General features: G+C 44.2%; 1 protein-coding gene across 4 annotated transcripts in view; it reads right to left on the minus strand.

Annotated features, from left to right (window-relative positions):
• The window catches only part of WBP1L (WW domain binding protein 1 like), a 60,239-nt gene that overhangs the window by 3,086 nt on the left and 37,058 nt on the right, over positions 1 to 20,095 (minus strand). For all 4 annotated transcript variants that reach the window (XM_063338390.1, XM_063338389.1, XM_063338387.1 and 1 more), the window contains 2 exons: positions 11,801 to 11,903; positions 719 to 880 (listed from right to left, as the gene is read on the minus strand). In XM_063338390.1, the coding sequence (XP_063194460.1) occupies positions 719 to 880; positions 11,801 to 11,888 (250 nt within the window). In that variant the 5' untranslated portion in view covers positions 11,889 to 11,903. The remainder of the gene's footprint in view (positions 1 to 718; positions 881 to 11,800; positions 11,904 to 20,095) is intronic.

Genomic DNA, 20,095 nt, shown 5'->3' on the forward strand with positions numbered 1-20,095 from the left:
GTGCAATTGCGTATACCTGGGGCTTGGGAGGAAAGCGCTGCTGGGGATTATTTCTGAGGTGGCTGCAAGAGTTTAAGGAGAAAAAGCAAGTTCATACACGCAATTCAACAGTCCATTACGGGAAACTCAGTTATGGTACCTCCAGTCAAAAGGCTGAGAATCGCTGTAGCAGGGCACGAATGAAACAACAAAGTGATTGTACTTTCGCTGAGCCGTGGGCAACAGCTCCTTCGTGCAAAGTCCTTGGGCAGCTCACCAGCAGGCTCATCTGGGAACCGCAGCACAGGGCGGGAGCCAGCATGGTTCCTGCTGAGGCACCACTTCCACCCAGCCTCTGTGACCAAATTTCGTGAAGCCACTTCCCACACTTCAGTCCCACCAGCAGCAAGTGCAGGCTGGAAATGAGGAGCATCCATAAAGTCTTGAACGAGGTATTTTATGAACGTTCCCAGAAAAACACCCAGGGGATCACTGCACTCACAGAGCCAGATCAAGGGTGGGTGGAAGGTGGTGTCGTTCAACTCCAGACTCAAGGGGGCTCAAATGCACCCAGCAGCTGGAATGAGTCACCTCCTCTCTACAAGCCAAGGTTAGCCAGCAAAGCTGTCCCCCACCTCTTGCTGAGCCCAACCACTGCTCCCCGCTTCCACCCAACATGGGAAACTCGCTGCTGCCCTGCTCCCCATGACCTCCAGGAAAAACGGTACGAGGTACATACGGAAATAAAACGGCAGGGCTGAATAGTTATGGGCTTCCCGGTAAGCGATCAGGTTGATCTCGTGTTGCCGCTGCTGGGCCTGGAGACGATGCTTGGTGCGTCGGTGATGGCAAACACAACAGCAGCTGAGGATGATGATGATGGTCCACACCAGCCAAAACCCTGCAGCGGGGGAGAACAAACGTTAGCCACAGCGCAAGAGCCACATCCAAACCCAGGAAACCCCACAAAGGCGATGGAGAAGATCATCAGAAAGCCTAGATCTGAACCCCACAAGGCTCTAAAGGCAGAAATACATGTTGTGCCAGGAGGCTTCAACATGGACCTGCCTGCACAGGTGGCAGCCTTGACAGAACTGGGTAACTCTGTACACACTTTGGTACAACGTGGAGTTTGTTCAATAGGTACAACTCTGGAGGATAATGAAATGTGGAGACAGGGCTAAGTTCTCCGCCACATCGCTCCCACCCCTTCGATATCCTTTCTTCTAGCCAAAAATATGAGCAGAGCTGTGAATAGCATCGAACTTGCCTCCCACAGCCACTTCGGTTTGAAAATAACAATCAAGACACAAAAGACACTCTGCAGATTGACCACAGAAGAAGAGAAAAACCCCAAGCACTATGTTGTGCTTTTGTTTGCACTGCTCTTTAATTTCCAGCCCAAATCCTTCATTGTTACGCCTAACAAAAACATACTCTTTTTACATAAATGTCTCAAAATATTTTTAAAACTTATTTTTGTATTCAATGTCTTAAATTATCCAAAATTAAATTAAACTAGCCCCCCACTCTGAATCCTCAAGGAACCTAACTTTTGCTCCATTTGTGGTCATGGCTGGTTTCTGTGAACTGCTGTACCATATGTACACTGTTCCTTAAAAGGGAATTTTAAAAGAGCACTTCCTGAATGTTCTCCACTCCCTCCAACATGTGGAAAAACCCCTCCTGTCCATAAATCCCCCTTCACGCTTGCCTGCACTAGAAAAATGTTTCCTAGGGACACTTCGAAGAGCTCCAACGTTCACTCCAGATGAGGCTTTTGTCTCCCGCAACTAGAGCCCACAGCTCTACCTGCCTCAGAGGTGTCTGTAATCCCTTATTTTTTTTAAGCTCAGTTTTTGCAGCTAAGGATACCGGGAGAGCTCCCCCTTTAGAAACATGTAGGCCTGGCGACCACTCCTCAGCCGAGATCAAACCACTGTTTTCCTTGCGGTAAAACCTCTGCCACTCTCCAGTATTCCCAAACAGACAAAAGACAGACTCCTAGTGCTACATCTTGTTTTCACCACGGCCATTCTGCCCTGTGAGATCAAACTGCTTGTTTCTCCCTAGTAAAAACCTTTAGTCCTGTCTTTACGATACCTTGTTGTTTTCGGCATGCCCTGCCGAGTTAGCATTGTTTTTTCTGCTAAGAGCTGGGTGGGGAAAGGTGAACAGTTTAGGAATTTGAAGAATGAGAGGAGTATTGCTCTGGCTCAGGACAAAGTGCAATTGACCCACATCACAGATCTCAGATCCCTGCACTGGGCTGTTTGTAGGTGAACTGGGTATGTCGTATCATGCCTCTGAGCATTTTGAGCAGGGACTTTCACCTCCCTGTGTCGTAACCCAAATTCTCAATGTATTTTGGCACAGTAGTCTGAAATCTCTTCTCTTGCCTTGCACAACTGATTTCCCTAATGGACTGGATTCCACCTTATACTCAAACTTAGCAAAACCTGCTATCAAATGAAGGTGTTACATACTCCATTTTTTTTTTTTTTGCTTGGCTGGAAATCAAGGTTCCTAGGCAGTTTTTCTAGCCAGCCTGCTCAGCTGTACCACAAAAGGCAGAGAGAAGACTGTGATCTTCGCTCCAGAGAAACAAAGGAGGAAGCACTCAAGATGCCCTCTGCAGTTCCTTCAAACCAAGCTGAAAAAGTGTCCACTGCCCTCCAAACACCTTCCTCCTTCTAAAAAAGCCGTTTTATGTAAACTGTAAGGATTGGTCTAGTCCACCCTCCCCTCCAAAACCAGGCATTTGCAACCCCTGTCTCGCAGTTTGAAGACCCCCAGCAATACACTGTATCTTGCTAAGAGGAGGAGGTCCTTTGGCTCTTGCTTGCTGAGGAAGCAAGAACTCACTCATCAAAACCAGGTCATTGGCACAGCACGCCACCATGCACTGAAGAAGGCCTGCAACTCATCTTCCAAGTACTCCTTATTTTTGAAGAGCAGTCCGTGATCATGCGTTCAAAAACAATGGAAAATTACACCCAGCTATCCAGGGATTTTAGCTACAGTTATGAAAACAGATGCTTTTTAACGCATTTGATCGTGTCGTTTCCCAAGAACTCTAGATGCAATGGTAGCAAGCAGCACTTAGTTAGTTAAGATGTCCTGGAGAACTGCCACTGTTAAGCAATCTCAGCTGTAGCAGCCGAATTTTTCAGCAGGGAATAACTGCTCCCACCCAAGCCTGCATCCAGAAGATTAAAAAAGTATTTCTTTAGAAAACTTCTCTACCCATTCCAAAGAAATCCCAAAGTGCTTTGCAGACAAACCGACGCACAAGCTGAGAGTAGGGGTCAAAGTAAGCTCAGCCATTCCTGGGAAGATGTGCGGCAACTCTGTAAACAGGCAGTAACAACATACAACAGTTTAGGATATTAAATTAATGCTGGATCCTACTGAAACCACAGGTGGCATTTTAAGTAAACAGACCATAATTTACTGGATTGCAATCTGGCCACGGTGCCAGGAACAACACCTCCATTCTCGTGCAAAGGGTCTATGCACGCTCGCGACCACAAGTGGATGAGATCTGTTGTTTTTCATGGGAAATTCCAGAAAAAGAACCCACTAATACCACGTTATTGCCTGGTTTCATTAACCACTGACACTTCCTAGAGCTTCTAGGAATTACTCAAGCGCTGACTCAGCACGAGCCCAAGGACTTGACTGGATGATCACAGGAGGTCAGCAAAGCGTGTGCCCACCACAGCCCTTTGCTGGCCTGGCTTCTGGTGTCCTCTTTAATGGCTTTGCCCCCACCTTGTCACGCAACAGCACATCTGCACCGCAGGGCTGAAAGCCCCCCCAGAGCATAGGAAGCAATAGGATGGGACACCCATAGATGCTGAGGCACACAAGAAGTCCTCGACTGTCGCTTGAGCAGGGGTGCCAGCATTGAGCGACGGAGGGGGTGCAGTTTGGTTGCAAGCCCAGCACGGTGCTGGGAGTCCAGAGCCTCTCTAAAAGGCTCCAAGACATGCCCTAGCCAGAAGTTTGGGCACAGCTGCAACTTTGGCTGCAGAATAGGAAAACTGTAAAAGCCTAGCAAATATATAGTACGGTCATTTATTTGGAATAAAGCTATGCGTACAAGGCCAAGTGCAGTGGTAAACTGTAAAGGGAAGAGCTGTGCATTTGTACACCTGGTGATGCTCGGCATCAAACCAGCAGCAGGGAGGTAAGCCGAGCAGACCACTGGCCCATGCACCCAGTGGCTCATTTGGCAGGAGAGGAAAGAGGAGAATTTCAAATTCACCCAAAGACAACATTACCCAAGCAGGAAATGCGGAGGCTGAGCGCAGTAGCGGTACACGCTAACACCTCGTTCGTGGCAAAAGCAGCTACCGGCTCTGCTTCGTGCTGAAAATGGGCGAGATGTGCAAAGGCAACAGAAGTTTGGCATTGAAAGGTCTCTAAAAGCCAAGTAAAGCTGGGATTCTAGTTGCCCAAAAGCTCTCCCTGTACTCTTCAACATGTGCCTCCTTCCCAAATGGACAGGAGCCGGTTTTCAGCTACCCTGTGTTGCGCTATCGCTGTAGTCACTGGAAAAGGAGTAAAGTTTGGGAGAAACTGGGCACCTGAGCCAAGTTTGCCATTAAATGTCTGATTTCAGAGAGAGCATTTCCCACCGTTCACTTGGCAGTGATCACTGGGAACAAAAGCTCACGGCAACCTGAGGGTAACATGACAGGCACAGAGCAAACGGTTTTTGGAAAAACAACCGCTGAGGGACAGCATCAACAGAAGCGATGCACCAGTTCAGAGCTAAACATGCACTGGAGGACCGTTGGACTTGAAGGCAATTTCAGGCTTGCTTTTGGTTTATGAAGGAATCAAAAGTTTAAACATTCTCCAGTCCAAAAAAGGCTGAGTCCTGAGAAACACTGCTATATTTTCTGTCAAATTCACAGGGGATGCCAATGGGTGGATAATGATGCAACCAAAGGGTGAATCAGACACAGCCAAGGAGCTGATTTTTGCCAAGAGATTTCCCTGCCAGAGCATCAAAACCTTTAATAAAAATAAATAAAAAAAAAGAAGTACCAACCTCTTGCCCAGCATCAGACAGGCTCAGAGCTGTAAGCTCTACATGAGTGCCAAGCTTAGAGTCAGAGCGGGAGCTGCAGAAAGACCCGGGAACAGAATTAGCTCCCATGAAAGCCATCTCTCCCAAGGAGAGGAAATACCCAAGAAAGAGAGGGCTGCTACATTTACAGTGTCCTTGGGAAAAGGAGCCCCATCACAGAGTCACACACCAGACATGTTTTCTACCAGCTGTGAAAGAACATGCCAGGCTTAAAGCTTCAAGAAAAGCCTTTCTGGGACACTGACCATAGTCTTGCCCAAGCTTAAGAATAATTAAGAATAAAATAATTTAAGAATTAAAAAACCTAGAGCATTCCTTCCTCATGAAAAAGCAGGGAGCAATGTCCAGCCTGATGCTGTGCTCTGCTGCCTGGGATTCTGCCATCAGCATTCCCGTTGAGGGAAGCTCCTTTTATCCTGTGCAAAATGGAAAACGTTTTCTGGAGCGTTCCAAGGGTAGGAACAGAGAAATCTGCCCTCAAGTTCACGGTAAACTTGGGCAAGTGCCATCACTCTGTTGGCAGGAAGTCTCTTAAAAGCAAGCCAAAACATACTGCAAAGTGTTTTTGTGTCTGCCTGACAAGCATCTGGGTAATAGCTTTGGCTCCATGAGAGCTGGTTCTGAACAGAAGGAGAAATGGGACAATTTCATTGACTAAAAAGTGATGTCCCAAATGGTGGCCTCACAGTCAGCCATGGCTAGAAAAAAATTCTCTTCCACAGGGCCAATGCTATCAGCAAAAATAGGAGAGAGATTTAATTGGTACCACAACCCGGACGCACTTGGGTTTAATAGTGTCCTTGGCACAGAGACTGCATCATCTCCTGCCACTTCAGACACAAGCCTGTACGAGTCGACGCTGCTGCTCAAGAATGCCAGATGAAAGATCCAGGCCATAGGCCTATGAACATTTTAAGAAGGGGAAAAAAAAAAAAAAAAAAAAAAGGCTGCTGAATGATGTGGTCCTCTCCTGCCTGTCTCTTCCATACCTCCTGCTGCCTCTTCTCATGCCAGCACGAAGTTGTGCGCAACTGGGCTTTGAACTGGTTTGAGGAAACCAGAGCAGGTTGAAACTCATCTGCCAAACACAACAGCAGCAAGAGAAAGACTGTGACTTTCAGTGACAGTTTTATGTCAGTTTAAATCTGTGGAACTCCAGCCCTAACCTGAGCACACTGCAGGAAAAAGTTACCGAGTGTTCGTGGAGTAGAACAGCAGAAGAATAAAGCTGACGACAGCACCTCCAACTCCTGCTCGCCTGCTCCCAGACTGGTAACTTGGACAAAAGGAGATGGACAGTAGCTGCAGCTGGTTTCTGTTTTTCAGAATAGTGTCCACTATACATGGTACACTCACTGCCATCAGGTAAGACGGAAAAAGACAGGTTTCAGAAAAATCCTTTGCTTATCTTGCGGTGGGAGTCAACTTGAGGCAGTAAATCTGCAGATGCTGTTCTTACGGGTTTTTTCCCTGGGGAAGGAGCCTTTGGAGAGCAATTGTTCCAGCGCGCCAGAAGACACACTTGTAAGTCCAGTCAATTCCAGTTGACTTACCCGTCTTGAGACATCTATGTTGGTAAAATGCATATTGAACAGTGGTCTAACAGAGATCAGAGGGGAACATCCAGCTGAGACCATGACCAGAACATCTGGGAACAAGATCTGGAGAACAGTCTGCACCAACATATCTAGATATTTGGTGAGGAGCTGGCTTGGAAGTAGAGAAGGCAGGGGGTGAAACAGTACCAGCAAGGTCTCTTGCCTTTCCATGCTTTTTAGCACAGAGCAGACAGAAGCAGCCCACATGGGGCAAAAGTCAGTATCTGCACAGTCAGACTATGCAAGACAGCTTTGCTTTCTCCTTTGGACTTGTGAATTTTACTGAGTCACACCAAAACAAGCTTAAGATCATAGAATTGTTTAGGTTGGAAAAGACCTTTAAGATCATCGGGCTCAACCGTTAACCTAACACTACCAAGTCCAGCATTAAACCATGTCCCTATGCACCACATCTACATGTCTTTTAAATACCTCCAGGGATGCTGACTCAATGATTTTGCTGACTGGATTAGGCTACAAAAAGTAAAAGGAAATCAGGAAATAACCCCCTTGGTGACCCTATTTATCATGAGTTTCCACACGATTGTGACATCTGTTTTGTTTGCCCTATACTTTCAGCTAGGATTTGTCATGGCAGGGTTATCACTGAAGCACCAGCTGAGGAGTCACCGCAGCCAAAGTTGAAGTTTGATACACCTAGAGAAGAGAAAGCAAATACAACCACGCAGGAAGCTGGATGAAAGGCAAGGAACAGGGCAAACCCCTCTCTGAAAAAGGACGGGGCTTTACCGAAGGCTAAGATAACGCAGGGTGAGGCAGAAAACATAGGACTGATGTATTGTTTGACTGACGGTTTTGGAGACTGCAGCAAAGTCTTGGAAATGAATTCCTATTATAAAGCTGACCTGGAACATGTACATGGTACAGCAGTTGCTTTAGTTTTAGCAACTAACCAGATCCTTGCCAAAATTTTCTGGCAGAATGCTTTTTGGGGAAAAGAGCTGTCTAGAGATTCCAAGGGGAAGCGTGCAGAGATGAGCAAAATGTTCAAAATCAGCAAAAACATCGACTGTGCTGCCTGCAAACAGAACATATTTTCCTGTACAACCCTTCCACTAGGGCCCAAACAGTCAAGATCTTTTTCTTTTTTTTTTTTTTTTCCCCCCATTCAGAAACAGAGGGGCTCAGTATCACTGCTAAAGCAGCCAAAATAAAGCAAAACAAGCACATCCAGTATCTGAATACTCACTCATCGCCAGTGCTGGTTTGTTGTACAGCACCTAAATGACCCAAGACCAGCTAAGCCCTCTGACTTTGAAATCCTACAATCGAGATCTTCTGCACGCACTGACCAGCTGTCTGTTTCCATGCTCCACGATTTCTGAACCACAGCGTACTATTCTTCCAACCACACCATGAAAAATACTTTCTACAGCTTTGCTTGCTGTGTTCAGAGCCTCTGGAATTGTCTAATTTCATGCTGGTCCTCAACAGGCAAGGAGAGACACAAGGATGGATGTCAGGAGATCTGGATTTGGTTTTCAATCCACATTATATTTTTAAACTTGGGAAAATCCAGAATGTCTTGAGTCTGAATCCTTAACCTGCAAAATGCAGGAAATGCATTCCTCAATCACCTTCTTTCCTGTATTTTGGAACATTTACGCAGTAAGACGCTCGTCAGGCCTGGACAAAGGCCAACAATGGAAAACTCCAGCAAATCACAATCACATCCTAACAGACCCGAATAAAAACAGTTAGTAAGCAAAATCCAGCAGCTGCTGCCATTCTCCCAGGACCACAATCTCCCCCTTAGGGACTATGAGCTCTCTGGGGAGCCCAAAGAAATTGTTAGGCTAAAATGTGGAATCCACCCAACCAACATCCAAACAAACACCTTTCCCTGTGTGAGGAAATGGAACAGTAAAGCCCCTTCTTCCCTTTTAGTTTTTATGATTCTATTCCAAGAAAATGAAAATACATACTGCACTTCCCCCCCACACATATTACCAGCTACCAAGTTTGAGCTAAGAACTAATTAGATCTTTATATAGCTATTGGACCTATATATATAAATCTGGACATAGTTTTATTATTTGGCAACATGGCACTATTATTTTTTTTTAAATAAGAGATGGGTGGGGAATCTGAACCGGGCTGTTATCTAATTTTAAACACAGGCTGTCCACCTGCTTGGCGTATCATGTTCTCCATTCCTCCGCTCCACCCCTTAACAAAATAATACCTTGATTTTGCATCCTATTCCACTGCCCTCAAGGACTGGTTTATAATTACTGCAACTTTACTTGCTGTCTAGAAATGTTGAGATCAGCCATTTTCAAAGACAAACATCCCTCAAATTCTTAAACAGAGAAAAAAAGCCTTTTTACAGGAAAAACTCCAAGCGGCCACAAGACAGGATCACATTTCAGAAGGCATATCCAGCAAAGGCAGACTAGTTTTCTTTTCCATTTCAAATGCCACCCTCCTCTGCTTCTTCTCCCCACGAAGCTGTGGTGGTAAATAAATCCAGGATTTAATTCAACAGGACTTGCAAGAAGATCTGTTTTCAGGCACGCAATAGCCCTGGTGGTCTGAGAAGGTCAAGAGGAGCAGAACCTTCTCAAAAGCTACTTCAGTACATGCATACACTGGTTAAAAATCAAAACATAGAACAACCACGAAGCCATACTAAAAGGTGCTGCTAACTTAACTGTTCATTAACCAAAAGTTATTATTAACTTTTAAAAAGCTAATCTATTCCTAAGCATGTAAAGCTGTTGCTCTCCACACCATCAATTCACTGCTCTAGACTATTTACATATACTATCACTGCTATTTCCCTTGAAGGCCTTAAGAGTGCCTCACCACGCATACCCACCAAAGATATTCAACAATTCCTGGAGCAGCAGGTCACAAGCTCTAGAACATCAGTTTCCTTAAATTTAAAGCACATACCCCCACGGTGTCTCCCCTTCCAATCCCAGAAACCTTTTTCTAACACTCATAATGGCAAAGCAAGCTTTGAAAACATTAATCAATTTTAAATCAATGTTGGATGTTTGGCTGAATTTGCAGAAAGACTAGAAGAACAGGTTTCATGTTTGCATTAGTCCCCTCATCTCAGTGTGGTATATGATGCTCTCTGCAACGTAGAAGGAATGTGAATCTCAACACAGAAACTATTCTTCCAGCAGTGTGTGCCATTAATATGTTTATTCCATGATCTCAGCATGACCCGTGTGCTTGCCCTAGAAAGAAGCCTGAAATATTCTGCTTCCTTCTAACAAAATCTGGTTTTATCTTCCAAGAACTTTTATGATGCAGTCAGGCACTGCCAAGTATAAAAGGCTGTGCCACACTGAGAGCGCAAAGACAGTTAAAGCAAAATCATTCCATTAAAACAGCAGGGGGCTATTGTTCGGATTGTATTGTTTGTATGCAATTCAATTAAGCCTCTTTCAAGATGTCCATGGGAGAAAGATGGCGACCGTGCAAAAAGCTCCAGTGTGCAGCTGTACTCCATGCTGTTGCTCAATTTAGATCCTGCTTGCTACACAGTCTGTAAGCCCTTGCATACGTGCCTCTTCCTCTACATTCCCACCCACACAAATCCAAAACCGGGTCTGACCTTCCCCATTCTGCTTTGTCCATGAATCCCCATATAGTCCGAACAAATTCCAGCCATCTGTCCTGCCTGCATTGCCGACTGCCACGATCTGAACCAGGCAGTCCAAGGCAGCCACGTATTCATGCCCGTTTCTCAGCCTTCTAGGGTCCCTGGACCTGCCCATCTAGTCCTGAATTGTTTCTTGAACTGTTTGGAGACTTCTGAAAATAAAGCAGCTGTAAAAGGTCTGCGATACATTCAAATCCTGCCATTAATATAGACAGAGCCAGTCACTACAGTCTGATGCAGTGTCTATCTTGAAGGAGTCAGAGTCCTGTTTAATTTACAACCACTTCACTGGTTAATTTGAAAAGTAAAAGCATGTTTCTAGACTAAAGGATAAAGTGTCAGCTATTCCTGTCCTTGGATCCAGGTTAAGTGACACTCTTTGTATGTATAATACATTTCCACACACATGCTGCTTCTGAGGAAGTGAAACTGTGGGCACAGCAGAGGGATTAAGTAGATAGCACAGTTGCATAAAAGCTACAAGACGCCATTGGGTGTGGTAAGAAAATATCTCCAGTCTCTAACGCGGGGGTACAATGTTCGGAGTTCCACATTTCCAAATTCTGGGAACACAGATGCCTTCTCAGCCTAAGCTCCTGGCAGTACAACAGCATGTCAGCATCAACATTCAGCCTTTTGTGCTCCTCCTCAAGAAAGGAAGACAGCATCAGACCGGCACAACTCTGAAAGTCTGCCTTTACAATTCAGCATTTCTTACTTTCCTTTCAACTTCCCATTTTCCCATGTATCTTTATCAGAGTTTTGTTGACTTGCTTTGACCTACCTGCTGCTGTCTAAAGGGAATTAGGTATATTCACTCAACCACTCACTAGAAACATGGGTAGTTTTAAATCCCAGATTTAGGGGAAGAGGAGGTAAGAGGGGTTGCAATGTACGTTCCTCACAGCCCGCAGTATTTAGCCACTGATAGCCCACAAGATTTGCCCCAAGACCCTCTCCACCCAAGGATCTGTGCTTCAAACACAATGCGTCCTGAAGAGAATAACCGTCCTGGCCCCGCTCCTTGAAAGGACAGCTTAAAAAAGATAAATCAGATTTAAACTGACGTTCTTGCAAAGAACTAAAACAATAAGATGAAAGATACTGAATTAATTTTCTGTTTGAGTGTGTTCAAACTCTAGTGTTGTGCGTATCAGCATTTCTCCCTCAAGCGTGGTTTCCTCACTCACATACAAAACCCTCAGTATTGCCCAAATCAGTGAGATGCCCAAACAACAAATCTCCAGTGATGAACGTGGCAAGATGACCCCATTACTCCTCAAAAAGCAGGCAATGCCCATTGTAACAACCCTATTTCTCTTGCCATATCAGGTCAACTCCAGTTTGTCTTGGAGTGAAATGCAATGTCAATGCATAACAAGGGCTGAAGACAAAACCCCACGGGACACAAGCCAGACCTGTGCTATGGTATGAGAGCCATGCAGAGTAGGAAGGGAAGCCATACAAAACGGAAGGACTTACACCAGAGTTCATAGTAGTAGTTGCAACACTGGGATTGTCCACAACAGTGGCCCGTTTCACATATGTAACTTTGATTGTTGACACCCATGCAGGTTTCCTTGTCCTAAAATTAAACAGACACACTTTTAAGATGCTTTGTCAGTATCTTCTGTAAATGTAATCTTTTACTCAATGATCAGCAAGCATTTGAAAAGTCACAAGTTATGGTCTTGGGAAACTCTAAAATATATAGAGAGCTTAAAATACAGCCAAGGTTCACCAAAAAAACACAAAGGACTGTTCTGAAGAAAACCCCGTATCTCTAAATTAATGGGTTACATTGCTTTAGCATCTAGTCAGCACTGCTTTTTCATCATTCCTTTTCCATTAAAAGTTGTCAAGTTTTGGGAGCCAGACGTTCTCTTAAAGAAAAGATGTCATTTGTTCCACATTTTATACACTATCGCTACGTTACTGGGGCTGAATGCCAAGTGGAGGAAATGTATTAATAAAAAGAACATCATAATTTGAGAAAAAACTGTTTGGATTCATTTAGATGTAAATGATAATTACAGTATGTTCCTGCAAGATTCCAATATAAAATGATTCCTTCATAATTAGCCATGTGCTTTATATAAGATCAGCATTCCTGTAAAACTTCTTCCCAGAATAGCGAAGTAGTCCAGGAGCAGAGCCAAATCAGCTGTACTGTATCACCCAGCAGGTCCTCAGGACACTTAAGATGGAAAAGGACTACAGTGTGAGATCTCAGTCCCTCACGTGGTGCACCACTTCACCAAAGTCCATGTTTTCCTGCGAGTCTGAAAACATGGGTGGGAAAAAGTACAAAACACAGAAAAACAGAAGCATTTCACAGGTTGTGGTTTGTACATCCTCTAATAGTTTTTGGGGCAACCTAGAAGTTAGAACACACTACACAGTTTCTTAAGAAACAAACAGATCTTTATAAAAAACATATTAAGGTTGCAAACAAAGCTGTAACAAAGCTTAAAATTTTTACTTTCTTTCACTTAAAATTTACGATAAGGCAAAGAAAATGTGTGGAGGTTTATACTGAAAGACATGTTGAAAGAATTCATTTTATAAGTACCATCTTTCAAAAAAAAACAAAACCCAAAAACAAACACACAACAACAACAACAAAAAAAACCAACCCAAAAAAACAACCAAAAAAGCCCAACAAAACCCAACCAGCTAGGAAGAGCAGCAAACCCAAGCAGCAGGCTACAGGAATGTACATTGCTGGTTCCCAACACTTGCTGAACTGCACCGTTCCTCTATTTGACGTGAGCACACCACGGCCAAACTTCTCACAAGCCTCTATGGAGTCACCATAAGCACAAAATACAAAGTCCATTTCAAATTATGGACCGCCTCGCTGAACAAGTGATGCAAGGCAGCAGTTTCAATGCAGAAGAGTCTTGCGCTGAATTTTTAAGAAGACTCAGTCTATTTGGGGATCTGGGGGAGTACCAGCACTCCCCCACCACAGAGCACTCCAGCACCTCCCCGTCACTGGGCCTGTGGGTCCCTCACCTGAGCACGCATGTTACAGCAGCAAAGTAACTTCTAAAACGCAGAAGAACCTCCTACCACCTAAGGTTCAACAGAAGAGATCCCACGCTGCATGTTTCTCCTAAGAAGCCACACCAATTTTTGAAAGAGCTTTGACCTGTGTGAGGCCACAGTTCAACAAACACGACTCAGCATACGATATACCACTTCCCCTCCTTCCACAGGTACCACTATTTCCACAAAAGCCTCTAAAAAGCACCAACGGGCCACCTCCTTAAAATTCATCCACAGAGGCAACAAGCTGGAGGGGTACCTGCCTCCTGCTTCCAGGAAGAGAAGAACATTTTGCTGGACAGACCAGTCAAACTGCTTTACTGCAGGCAGCTAAAGCAAACATTTCATATTCTCGTCTTGAGATGCTGCATGCCAATAGTAGAACCAACATTTTCCTATAGGGTAAAGAGGCGTCTTCCATCTCTAATTGCAGTGGCTAATAGCAACTTTTAGGAGACACTGTTGAGCTAGCACAGCATTTTCTGCTTCAGGCATGCTATTCATTCCAAAAATTGTAATTTTAGTCAGCAAAAGAACTAGAAAGAGAACACATCTATTCTCTTATCTGTTCTTATTAGCACACTTTTCCCCATTTTTGTTGGCCTTTCAGACTTAATGCAACGGATGAAGAGCATAGATTTTGGCTCTCATATCAACAGAATTGAGAAATTAAGATCCCATTGCAAAATTGTAATCCTGTTGATAATGCACAAGCCAGAAAGCAACTGGCTGAGGTCTGTGGTTGTGACACATGAAGATCAATGTGACCTGTTGAACCACCAAATGAATCACATGGAGCTGATGAAAGAATAGAGTTCCACAGTGCCATTTCAGGAACTCCTCTGCATCACAACACTGATTTGTCCTTGACCACCTGTGTTTAGTCCCAAAAATTTGTTCCATTCAGTGTTGTCTGCTTCAAAGAGTAGCAATAAGGAACACATCGGCGTCTTTTGGCAACAGCAAGTGGTAGCAACCTATAGCAGCTTGAACATCACTCTATTTTTCCCCACTTAAGACCTTGCAGCAGTCCTGTTTTCAGAGACTTTCATCACATCATCCTTTTATTTGGACTTCCTGACTCCCTCTTGCCAACCTTATTGCATTTGAAATGACCTTTCCACAATTCCATATGTTTATGTGCAGGGTTGCTTCTTGTTAGCCCAGCTGTCAAACAGGTCTATGAAGGGATGGTGTACATGCTGAACAGAAGAAGATCCTCAGCAGCTAGGTTGGTATTCTGTGGGTTGTTCCTGTCTGCTTTTGGAGATCAAGTCTCAAGCAACATCCTGCTTTGCCATCTAAAGTAGCATTCAGATCTTACTGTCTGGAGCTTCTTTATACGCTGACCAAGAGAAAATATCTTCCTTGCTAATGCGTAAGCGCTTCTACCTTTGAATAGCCTCGCAGTTAGCTTTCAGCTCCCACAGTTCATAAAGTCCAGGGTTTCAAAGTCCTTGCAGAACTGGTCACCAGCCATGCTCCTCAAAGTTCACACAGCTTCTCTTGAAGCCTTTCTGCAGTCCTCTGCCAGGCCAGCCACCGATGGGTTTCTGGGAACACGGAGCCGTCAGACTCGGTGCCACGTGTCAGGCCCAGAACTGTCACCCTTGTTTCCAAACAGTTTCACAGAATCAAGGAATAATTTAGTTTGGAAAGAATCCCAGCAGGTCACGTGGCCTGACCCCTGCTTGAAGCACGGCTACCTCCAATGCGAGGTTACTCAACTTGGCCCAGGGAAAGAGATAAAATGTAAAGGCAACAAACCTTTGGAAAAAAGGCTACTAGGCAAAGACTCCAGCACATGGAGAGCATTGTTCCGGGACATGTTACAGGTGTCTCCTTTGGATTGAGTGTTTCATTCTCCTTTCCCCTCCCGGCTTAAGACTCATTTCTGTGAAAAACTGAGCCACTGTACAGTTTCTTGCACTGTTTTGTGAGCCAAGGAAGAGGTTATGCACTGCCATCAGTACAGGCCATGACAGAGACCATGACATTTTTTGTTAGGAATCTTCTCCCTGCTGCCAAGCACTTTGATCAGGCTTCAATTTCTAATTAAATCCCAGCCTGCACTTTTCATACCATCAGTGTTGTATTATTTCTACTTATTTCTCCCTTTCATTTTTTGTGTCACATGCTGCCAAATGCTAACTGCTTAAGACACATCAGCAACATAGTTATCTATAGCCTAAAAGTCTCCTGGAAACAGTTACACAAGGGCTTGTGCTATGAAAGCGCATCACTTCCTTTCTCACCAACAGGCATGGACAAGGCACAGGACTAAAAGAGTAGTTTTATAGGTAAGAAAACTATATACGGGGAAAAAAAATAATCTCATCAGAGCACTCACACCTGCCTATGTTTCTAGTTTCCATTTCAAGTAGTGCTTGCAATGATAATTTCGAATCATTCTTAGCAGCATGGAGTTTTTAAAAATCGAACTACATTCTATGAACTACTACGCCATGTTGGGCACCAATTAAATCTGTCAGTCATTTAGTGGCCAACCACAACACTACTACAAAGAGGTTTTGTTGGGTTCTTTTAGGTAGTCTTATGAAAACAAGGAAGGGGGAGGGTTTCTTTCTGAAAGCACTTTCTTCCCCCATAGCCAGTGGCTATCACATTCCAGCGCAGGCTTCCCTGCTGAAGGACAGTCTTGTTTTCTTGTTGTCCAGACAAGCACATCCCTCCCCACCAGCCTTTGTTCAGTTAACTATAGATGCCTCCAGACAGGATTACTAAGCAGCATCTACATGGGTCTGGTCTCAAAGAGCCACTGAACTCCATTAGAGCAGAATATTCCTGTTTTGCAACTAAGAAGCCTGAACATGCCATCCGTTATCTCCCACCTGCAAAGCCAAGGGATTGGCTTTGTCCTGTAAAGCAGCACGTAGTCTAGGCTTCGTGTGCATCACTGCCTCCTTGGCATCATCATAAGAGCTGAGGCAGATCTGAAGAACGGGACTCACCGGATCCCTGACGCACACTCCAAAGCTGGGAGCTTTCAGGAGAAGGCTCTGCCGTCCTGGAGTCTGTGTTCTCTCCCTGTCCAGTCCAACAGAGGCCATTTGTTAAAGCTGATGCAGGCTCTTTCTCATGAAACCGGTTGAGTTGGGAAGACCTCATCTTGGTGCGTTTGCAGATTCTCTTCATATTTTAGATGTGGCATTTTGGCTTAGTTTTCACTTGTCAAACTTTATAAAGCAACTTCATTTGAATAAAAATAAGATGGCTTTTTTGCTTATTTTCTTGTTGATATTTGGCATTTGTGATAAACCCACAACCATGCTGGCAACTCTGCCAGTAGCACACTTTTGCTGTCAAGTTCTTTTACAAATAATCCTTAAAATATCCAGTAGTGGTAGGTATAAGAGAACTCAAGGCAGTGCCATATGTTGTCACATCTGACACTACAGCAAACATTAACGTCAGTGCCAGGGAAAAAAAAGCCAATTCTTTCCTCCATCTTCCAGTTTAGTATTGGATCTTCGCTGGAAGTCTACGTGACAAATTAAAGGTCAAAATGTGGGGCATGATCAAGACAAGAGGCTTTCATGGAGGTCTGTGGGTTGCCTGAACTGCCCCTCACTGCAAGAAGGGATGGAATCAGACCTCCTTATCCTACTTTTGTAAAGTTTTTCAGTACTAAATGGTTGGTTTTAATACTTGTAAATCTGTTAGGATTTATTGTGTCTGAAGCCAATGTAGGAAATGGAGGGAGACGAGAACTGTTTGACAATGGAGTATCATTACAATAAAAGGATCAAGGCACTTCATACTTTTCTACTCTAAAAAGTCAGCAGTTTACCTGGGAACGCTGTTGCTATGTCAAAAAGGAGAAAGATGAAGATGAGCAAATTCCAGACCAGTGTGGCTATTTTCCAAGCTGTAAATTAATACGTGCAACTGCAGCAACAAACACCACAGCCCACGCTCAAAAGTGCATAGTTGGCAGTGAACCACCTACAAAAGATGACTCCTCAGCTGGCATTAACCAGGTAACCAAAACCAGCAGTGGCTGATATCACAGAGATCTAATAACCATTTTAGCTTTTTGCTCTGTCTCCTCTTTCCACAGAAGTCCGGCCTCTATTACCCTAAATATGAGCACCTTGCATTCATATGGCCTCTATGTGTCATTCAGCCTGCCAGAGTATTCATCCTAACCTTGGTAATACCCAGACACCCTGGAAAACACTTTGAAATGTGACTTGCATTTACTGGCAGCAGGTTATATGCCATTCCTCTCTTCTAGGTAAGCCAGTTTTTTAGACCTACTCTAATTTCCTACTCTCTCCAAACACCAGTACAGCATTTGTCAAGGCACTACGTAGCAAATTACTATTTGAACTGGAAGAGATGGGGATTAATAACGGAATGACAGGGGTGAGTAAGGAACAGAATAACAGGCGTATAAACAGTGAGACACAGTGAAAAGCCCAGCAGCAGGCTGAAGGGAGGCTGCCAAGCTGGCATCCGCCGGAAGGCAAGATGCTACTGGTTTTACCAGGACTCGGGCTCAACCTGTGACCGGCTCCAGACCTCCTGGTTTCACAGCTCTCATAGGGGACTTTGGTAACAAGCATCCATTTAAAAATATTAATAAAAAAAATCCTGACCTAGTTATTTCACTAATCTTAGTACTTACAGGCAGCAGTCCCTTGCTTTCAATACCCAGGTGCACCCATAACAACAAAGCACGATGGATTTAAGCAAGTGACACAATCTTCAGAAAAATGTATTAAAAATACGTGTTTTGAGTAACTCAAAATCAGTATTTGAATGATATATATTCTTTAAGCACCCAGAGTAACAGAATGGAAGTGATCATCAGTATCTTAAACACGTTATAAACAACCAATGGGAAAAAACTGTATTTAATACCCACTATTTCTGAGTTACCACTTGGCTTTTTCTCAAACTCACATATCAGACTATCACTAGTGTTGGTTAGCCAGTAGCCAAGCCCATCAGCAATAGCTCATGAGAATGCAAACACAAAACTACCAAAGACAACGAGCATCTCTGTTACATAAGAGGCTCAAATGGTAGTAGGTTAAAATTGCTACTTCAAATATTAGGCTGGAATGCCAAATCTTGACATAGTGTTTACTACAATTCCTGGCTTGCCAGCTGCCCCCTAGTTCCTAACCAAAATTCATCCTAAATAAAAAAAAAAAAAAAAAAAAAAAAAAAATCACTAGATATCCTTTCAGAGAAGAACAGCAGGTGGGACTGCAGTAAGAACCGCAGGGGAACCCCGAATCACCGGGGCAGCTCGGGACTGACGCCCACCCCAAAGCCTCTGGTCCTTCTCCCATCTTCACAAACACTACACTTGTCAATCCTGTGGAGCGTAAAACCAAAAATCTACCAGCTAAGCAGCCGCCGTGCCTTTGGTGGGTTCAATTTAACAAAAGCATGTAAGATTGGTAAAGATGAAACCAGCTTTGATTGCTGCGAGTTACTGGAACCTCGGGTGCCAGCCCCTGCCAGCACAACAGGGGATAAATTCCTGTAAGCCTGCCTTACGACAGACAACTGAGGCCAGAAAATAAATCAAGTCTGGACGTTTCTTCATAAGACAACCACCACAAATTCTGTTTTGCTGAATGTGTAAAAAAAAAAAATGTTTTAAGTGCAAACATCCAAATACTTAAAGTATAATAAGTGGAGGAGCAATGATGCCTCTGAGCCGTCCCAGGCACAATAAAGATCTCCAAAATGGGAATTCTAATCAACACTTATTGCTTCACTAATGCCAGCATCAGGAGAATTATATTTAAATCACCATGATTAATCCAGCCACAGCAGACCCATCTTCACCTCCAGCGGATGCAGAACCTCTGAGGTTTTATTAACCTTTACCTGAGGAACAAATTGGTTTGTTGCATCCATTTATCTTGAAGAAATACTCCAACAATCTTTAAAGGAACGCTGTCCTTTCACCGATTGTGGACACTTTGATATATTTCAGTAAGAACTGGTTTCATTTTTGTTTATCGCAAGTTTCACTTTCAGACTCCAAGAACTGCACATTCGCGTTTTAAGCGCCATGTGAAAGTGTTTACTTCCCTCACGCCTTGCTAGAAGCTTCCCAGCTGTAGTCCCAGCCTTTTCACATTAAAGATAGACGCTTCTAGGAAATTACAGCTTTGAGGAGGCTGTCTTGTGTTTTGTTGCTTTAAACCACCAAACAGTTGACAACACTGAAAATCTGGAGCAGTTAAAGTTAAAACTGAAAAGGTTAGGAATCCAACATTTTAACCTTTTTTTTTTTTCCCCTTTTACATTTATGCAGTGAACTAGATGAATGTGTTCAAGCTTCCACCTGCGACACTAAGAGGAAATGCTCACTTAAAACTGAAAGGCGAGATGCTCTACAACCACGTTTCCTGGGACGGGAGCTTTAAACACCCACGTTGCACTGATGTCAGATAGAGCTGACCTAGCTTTTTAGGCATTTAAACATCATCCCCACTCCAACAACAGAGAAAACCACCCAAATCAAACACCCTATTTTTACCACATGTTCGGCACTGCATCTGCCGTGCTGCAACACCACTGGGTCCCAAAGAAGAAGTGGAGGCAGATTCAGGGGAACCAGGCATTCAGTGCGGTGCAGCAGTGACCATGGGGTGCCTGTCCCAGGGAACCGAGTCCCGGTCCCACCACCACCATGTCGTCCTCGTCTCCCAGCTCACGGGAGGGCACCCCAGGATC

This window comes from Chroicocephalus ridibundus, chromosome 6 (assembly GCF_963924245.1).
Source record: "Chroicocephalus ridibundus chromosome 6, bChrRid1.1, whole genome shotgun sequence".
In the NCBI taxonomy this organism is placed as follows: Eukaryota; Metazoa; Chordata; class Aves; order Charadriiformes; family Laridae; genus Chroicocephalus; species Chroicocephalus ridibundus.